General features: G+C 39.7%; 2 protein-coding genes across 2 annotated transcripts in view; both read right to left on the reverse strand.

Moving 5' to 3' along the window:
* LOC137986522 (uncharacterized) overlaps nucleotides 1–7,500 on the reverse strand; it is a 135,108-nt gene that overhangs the window by 74,606 nt on the left and 53,002 nt on the right. The window lies entirely within an intron of this gene.
* Nucleotides 1–7,500, reverse strand: part of LOC137992157 (uncharacterized) — a 150,169-nt gene that overhangs the window by 53,453 nt on the left and 89,216 nt on the right. The window contains exons 13-15 of the mRNA XM_068837297.1: nucleotides 3,900–4,013; nucleotides 3,595–3,639; nucleotides 3,380–3,424 (exon numbers count right to left, since the gene is read on the reverse strand). Of these exons, the coding sequence (XP_068693398.1) occupies nucleotides 3,380–3,424; nucleotides 3,595–3,639; nucleotides 3,900–4,013 (204 nt within the window). The remainder of the gene's footprint in view (nucleotides 1–3,379; nucleotides 3,425–3,594; nucleotides 3,640–3,899; nucleotides 4,014–7,500) is intronic.

The raw sequence follows: 7,500 nt of genomic DNA on the forward strand, positions 1-7,500 counted from the left end.
TGCTTATTTAAGCATTTTCCGTGGCATTATTTCTTCAGAAAAGTCAGTCTTGGGCGAGTCTGGACTTTATACTGTAGATAATTAGGAGAAGTTAGTCTTTAGATGATATACACGTTCACTTATCGATAATCTTTTTCGATACACTCTTGCTTATGTTCTTCAACTCTGAGACAGCCATGTCATAATATTGCCATCTCTAACACTTAAACAGTATCATCTTTTATTCTTGAAAGACAAAGAAGTCACTAACTTTCACGATTAAGAGTAGTAAACTTCTCCTTTAATAGTTAGGAAGGTGAAAGCTTTTTGCCGTCGTTTAATCTTTACTGAAAGCTAAGGCATACCATCTCTTTAAAACAGAACTGCTGTTAATTTGCGTTGGTTTGTGAATGTGCGCTAAAACAAGCCCGTTCAGCCTCGCTTTAGCCATGCTTGTTTGGGATCAGGATTTAAAAGCCTTTCCAGTTAGCTGAAGGAACGCTCGCGCATGAACAGGAGCCAACTGGAAGGGTCAACAGAAGCTGAAAAATGTTCGATATGTTTGGATAGAATTCTTCATTGCAATGGCTCACTTCTTATTGCGAGCTTTGGATTTGCTTAGCATCGGAGTGTCTGTTCTTCACCTTCCAACGCATTAGCTGTTGGAAAAAAAATTATCCCATTTACATAGATAAACGAATCCCTATTTTGGAATTGCTTACTCTAAGACATACATTCAGGAGTCAGTTTCCTTACCTCTCGTGCAAATTCGGCGTTGTTAGGGAATTCGTCTCAAAGACTTTGTTCTATTTTTGCTACAACAGTTTCATCAAACAAGTGCAACTTTGTAACCTTAAATCTTGAAAAAAAAAACCGCTACTCACAGCTCACATGAAAGGCCACGTTCGATATATCAATATTCAAGCATGGGTCCGAGGCTTTCAGGTCAAAATTGCAAAATTTTCAAGTATCTTTTGTCTCTCAATTCCCAAGGAGACTTAGATACAAAGAAAACAACACCAAATATAGAAGATAGAAGATTGACCTGAAAGCCTCGGAGCCATGTTATAATATTGATACATATTGATAGATATTGTATATTGAACGTCGGCTATTAACCTCATTAAAATGCTTCTCCTCTCAATTCATCCACCTTATTTAAGCTGGTTTTATCTTAACCAATCCAATTTTTTCCAGGGATTATTTTCTCAATTGAACGTTTCTTCAAAACAAGGGCAAAATCAAGACGAGGCAATTGCCTCGTCTTGCCTCATGCTAGCTACGGCCCTGAAGTAAATACAGGGTATGAGTCATTGGGAAAAAGTGCGATAAGTATAAAAAATTATTGAGATAATTATCAAACTGACTTCAAGTCCAGTCTTAATGCCATCCAGTTTTTTAGTCACTCAGATGTTAAAGAGGACATCGCGTCTTTTTACATATTTCATGCACTTAAATAATAAAAGCCTTAAAAATTGTAAAATCGCAGTATTCGGGTAGACTTTCATATACCGGACTAAAAGAGAGGAGGACAAAAGAACCATTGTTATTCCGATGAGGCCTTGCTAATTAGGTATCGTTATGTTCGCTTTGTTCTTTTGTTTCATGGACATTAAAAACAGTGAATTAGGTAAGAGTTGTTATGGCATGGGTGAGCTCCACAACACAGTCGCAAATGGGTCTATTTGTAGAATACCCGTTTCCACGAAAATCAGTTGTCATGTCCCTGAAAAAACATTGTAGAAGCAGTCACGCGAGACACGGCTTCTTCTGAGTGGTTAAAATGGGTGGCCCTTTGTTTGTTTCACAAACAAAGTGTATCTAAAATAAATCGATTTGTGACTGTGCTGGGGAAAGACCGCAAAGTGATAGATCAACGCTCTTGTAAATCTAATTCACTATTGACATTAATGATTTCGGATCCGGTATATGAAAGACCAGCCCAGTATTCCGAAATAAATTTATCAATCAATGGGCCATTTCCGGATTTACGTTTTTCCTCCTCCTCAAAGCGAGTCTAATGCACCTATCAATGTTAAGCCCCAGGGTGGGGGGGGGGGGGCGGGCTGACCCAGGGAAATTTGACATTTTCGTGGAAGCTAGCGTCAAATTTTCCACCCCTGGGCACCTACAGACTGTCAAATTCCCCCACCCTCGGGAACCATTGGAACATCACATTCCTGCCCTGGAGTAACCTTTTTTTCATTAGATCCTCACTTTTCGAACACCAATGAATGTTCCTCACTGTCGATTTCAAAGTCCCTTTTAACAGCTGATGGAAATTTGTCGTGTAACACGAAACCTTTCCGCTGCTCACAGTACCGAACGAGACCCTAACATTTAGCAAAACAACCTGAACAATATTAACCAGCTTTCTAATCAATCAAGCGTGCACTATGATAGAGTGGAAAATTCATGAATATGTAGAAATGATACAAAAAGTAATCACAAAAAAAAGTAGAAAGAAACATTCTCGTACTTGTGAACACTCCAGCAAGGACTGATAGAAGTGATGGACCGTATTTTCAAAAAGACAAGACCAGGGGTGGAGCTAGGATCCGAAATAGTTTCTAGGGGTTTCCGGGGGCATACTCCCTCGGGAAGATTTTAGATTTTAACTCTCCAAAGTCCCCTTTCCCATGTTTCTGACCGACTTCCGTAAAACATTGGAAATCAGTATGGATCCACCTCTGAAGATGGATTCGCTTACCTTTCTTTTAACCACGGTGTCCAGAAAAATCAGGAAAACAGGAGAAGTCCCATCAAAACCAAGGTTGAGGATAACTCATCTCCAGGTTCTCTCGGTGTTCCAAGATGGCGGACATGTCAAATTCCCGACCATGGAGCAATGCCTACATGTCAAAATCCCTACCCAGGGGAAGGCTCTCTGAGTCAATTTCCCGTAGGTAGCCCGCCCCCCCTCCCCCCCCCCCCCCCTTACCCTGGGGCTTAACATTGATAGGTGCATAAGTCTAAGTTCGAAGTTTTTGTGATGGTAATTAGTTCTACTTTGCATATGAATGAAAACTAATATTCATAAGAAAACTTCGCAATTACACTCGCTTTGAAGAAGAGGCACTCATGAACTCGGAAATGGCGCATTAATAGTCATCCCACATTTCAATAACAGGAAAATTATTCATGTAAGAATCAACGAAAAAGTTCACAGACTCTTTGACGTCACATAAGACAAAATAAGATATCCCATCTTGGAGGAAGTAGGCGGTCACGTGGGACCATCGCAAGCAGAGGGAAATGCCGCACTAATACAAAGCTACAAGGGTGTGCGAAACTGCGGATAAAGAGGAAGCAGAAGACTCATTAATGAATTCTAAGCACCAAGGGTGTAACAAAGGACCTTACATTCCTACATGATGAAATGAGAACAGTGAAAAATAACCTGGATCAGTTGCCTGTATTGGTGGTGAGAGATTCCCTTCAGCAGCTAAGAAAGAAAGAATCAGATAGATGGAAAACCATCGTTACTATGGGTAAACAATAAGAATGCTTCACCGACCAAGGCATTCAGAAACATACTCTTTTTAGTGTGTTTGAATGAGGTTTCTTTATTGGAGAAAGTTCATAGATAATGTCACTAAAGACAGCTGAAAATACCTGAATTCCGCGTTTCCTGAATCGATAAACGAGCTTCTCCTGCAACTTAGACAGAGAAACAGATTAAAGGAAAATTGTTAGCTAGGCAAGTCAAAAGCCAAACAACTAGTAGAAATATTCGGCGATACTACACACCAAAACATCTAAGACTTTTCTAATCTTTCAGCTGCTGACATACCAGCCATCCGAAGGGCGTGGAATATTTGTACTCGTTTCGTGCTTTTTCGGTACAATAACTAATACATTTGGATAATAAGTAATCTCATCCAAACAGTCACTATATACACAGTATAAAAACGTCATACCAAAGTCGTCAAGGGGGATTGGAATAGGCTCACTGCTCCTCGTTCTTCCTAGTTCCTCCTCGTTTCTCCCCGTTCCTGCCATTGTCTCAAAAGTAAACCAGGTGGAACTTTCAACTGTGGAATGTAAAAAAATTACATACAATTAACTGAATAAAAACACTAATCAAACAGCTTGTAGAAAATTTCTATTTTGCCCGTTTTGACGAAGCCTTGTGCCAGATTTCATCACGATAATACAAGCCTTTTTTCAAAAAAAATCCCGGCGCATGAAATATCTCCATATCATAAAAATACACCTGGTAAGTTAAGTCATTTTCAGCAATTTCCTGTTGCCCCTAAAATTCCTGCATGTTTCCGGGAAAACTATGTGGCCGAGATTTCCAGATTCCTGGAAAAATTTTGTTTTTCTTCCGCAATATGCATTTTTAGAGCGGTATGATGTTACTCTCTTTAATTTACCTCCCCGTTTTACCGATTGATTTTTACTAGTCAGTGACCAAAAGAAACGGAGGGTTATGGCGACGAGAATGGATAGAGTTTCATAAATTAAAGTAGGTGCTCGAGTCGGGATGAATACAAATTCAAAAGATTCCCCCCAGTGTAAATTTGCGCAACTTTTTCCAAAATGATCTTTCTTCTTATCAAGCTTTGAAATTTTCAGGGGTTATAATTTTCATTTTCGCTTTAAGAGGGTTTTTCCCACTTTTTTAAATATGCAGGAATTCCCTTTTTATGCTACAGACGCATAATCCGTCCTAACGAATTATGCGTCTCTCATGTTGTCCGTCAAGTGTAAAGCCGGAAAAAGTTTCGCTTGTTTCCAATACATTTTCCCAGAAAAAGCGACAGAAGTCGTTGTTCAGCTGTTTCCCTAACACTTGAAAATGATAAGGTTCTTTCTAGTAATTTGTTCTTCGTGATACCGAATTTCATCGAAACGGACTTCCGCAGACGATAGTGTTGGGAATGTATTTTCTTCGTTAGATCTTTCTCTATGCTAATAACAACACGTTAAATTTGGTCATCTGACGTACACTATTTAAGTTTTCGTAAAGAGGAATTATCATCGCTAAATTGGCGAAATGAAAGCGAACTTTTGTAGAGTTTCCGCTGTCGTCGTTGCGCTATGGCTAGTTCAGCCATTACTAATATGCACAAGGAATATTACAGCCAGCTGAGTAACACCCAAACTGCAATTTAAATCAAGTGATTCGCTCTTTCTTAGATACGTATAGAACTCATAGAATGGGAATAAAATAAAGTAAGTAACACCGTTGTGTAACTAATTGAGAGAGACCAAGATGCAGCAGGGATGGCCCGAGGAACTTGAAGAACATTCATCTCAATTAATTAATTCGACGGTAACTGCGATAAGAAGCTTGTTTCCTTATTTATGGGGAACAATTAACTTGTGCGATCGCCCTGTTCAAATTGCCGCATCTTCTCCTACATGTTTAACAAGCTCAAACTTTTCAAGAGACTTTTCCCGCTGAATCACGGAAAGTCACTTTGTAACTCCCGAAGCCACAGTTTAAAATTGGAATGGTCACTGGACGAATACCGACTGTTAATTTAAAGGCAATCTTAACTGTTTAAGCTTTCAAAATGGTATGTACAGATCCTAACAGTTCTGCCCTTACCTTGTTTATCAAACTTCCATTCGTCTCGAAGTGAAGACCTGATGAAATACGGCACCAAAAATTAGCTAAGCACCCTTATAATTGTGCCTTGTTTTTTACATGACATTTCCACACCCACTGGAAGGTTAACAATGCACGACAATCGATTACTTTTCATTTCGTGAAAATTGAGAAAATTTTCTGGGAAACGATTTCTACAAAACAACTCGAAAATTGGGTCTGGACAACAAAGTACGAGCCAAATGTGTGAGACAGTGTAAAATCAGTTTTATTTTGCTCATCATGTATTAATAAAGAACATTAATTATGCTTAAAGAAGGTTCAGAGCTCGTTTGTTGTCATAACGCAACCACAAACGCAAGGAACATTCACAAACGAATTAACTTGAAATTAATTACATATATACTGACTATGTTTTAGGACTTCTAACAAAAGGAGCAAATGATCAAGGTATACGTCGCTTGCGCGTGCGTCATAAGCATACCCATTCCCAGGGGTTAGTTTTAGCTGTAAATAAGATCTTTATTGTGCGCCACTGGTTCCCATATTGTCCCAACGCGTTTCCACGAATTTGCGGAAAAGCAAAAATGCTTTTCCAGTTGGGATTTGCGAGTTCCATTTCCTCATTTCTCTTACTTCATACCATTTCGGGAGTTGCCAGGGTCATTTTCTAAAAACAAAATAGCTGTCGGTATTTCCACAGTTAGCGCACTTCCTCATTCTCGGAGCGGCATCGTTAATTTGCATCTCGCGCCAACAAAACCCCCAGCGACGCAGGCTAAAATGGGCCCGATACCAGCTTTTGTGTTCTGTAAAGAATCTGTAAAGCCTTAGAATAGTCTGGAAAGTTCTCCTGCGAACTCATGCATAACTATGCAGAAGCTTCTAGGTCTTGTAGTTTTCTTGATGTCTGTAAGAATGTACCACAATTTGGTTTAGTTATTTAGGGAAAGAACATTCCGGACTGCATAACGTCGTTTATTAACGTCGATAATTGCTTCAGCTACGAGGCTGGTGTCAATGGAAGCCGGCGGTGCGCCCTATACCCCGCTCCCTCTGTCAGTGCTCCGTATTTACGAGTATTTAAAGCTATAGCTACACGGATCAGAGCAAAGACGAAACAGAAGTTGAAGTCACCGAGGATCGAACTGGGGACCTCTTGCTCAGAAAGCTGCGCACTAACCAACTGAGCTACGCCTGCTCCTAATATAAGTTGGCAAGTTGTTTGCAAGCTGTTTGCAAGTTTGCAAGTTGGAAAGCTGTTTGCAGATTCATTCGGAGTTCGCTTATCCTTTAAAATGAAGCAAAACTGTTGTGCGGTTAAAGAATAAATCTGTTTTCCGGAATCCAGTGTCCAGTTTGTGACAGTTTAGTTTAGTTTTTTGCTGCTTCGCCGGAAAGAAAACAACTTAAGTTAACGTCGCCCATGGAAGTTTTTTATCTCTGCGATTTCATGGCAACCGACATCAATGATTGTGCAATTTTTTTGGCGGTAAACAAGATGTATTACGGGATTTGAGAAAATAGTGAATTGATTGTTATAAAGCCAGTTCGCTGACCACGTGACTAAAAAACGGAGGGCTCTGGGGACGAGAAGGGGTAGATTCATAGGCTGCGTGGCAGGCCGTAGAAAGGAGCGCCGGACATGCGTGAGTCGTGATGAATAAAAATACAAAAGGTTCCCCAATGAAAATTTGCGCAATTATTATCCGGCTCGTTATCAAGCTTTGAATTTTTCAGGGGTGATAATTTTCATTTTCGCTTTAAGAGGGGTTTTTCCCGATTTTTTAAATATGCAGGAATTCTGAGACAGAACATTATTACACAATTTACCCGGAAAAATAAAAAATTCATAAGCCTACTATTTAAAATACGAAGTAATAAGTTCTTACTAAAACATTTAGTTATAAAAACGAGGGATAAAAAATAGGAACGACGTTTCGACCGCTCCACGGTCATTT

Source organism: Montipora foliosa, chromosome 2 (genome assembly GCF_036669935.1).
Source record: "Montipora foliosa isolate CH-2021 chromosome 2, ASM3666993v2, whole genome shotgun sequence".
Lineage (NCBI taxonomy): Eukaryota > Metazoa > Cnidaria > Anthozoa > Scleractinia > Acroporidae > Montipora > Montipora foliosa.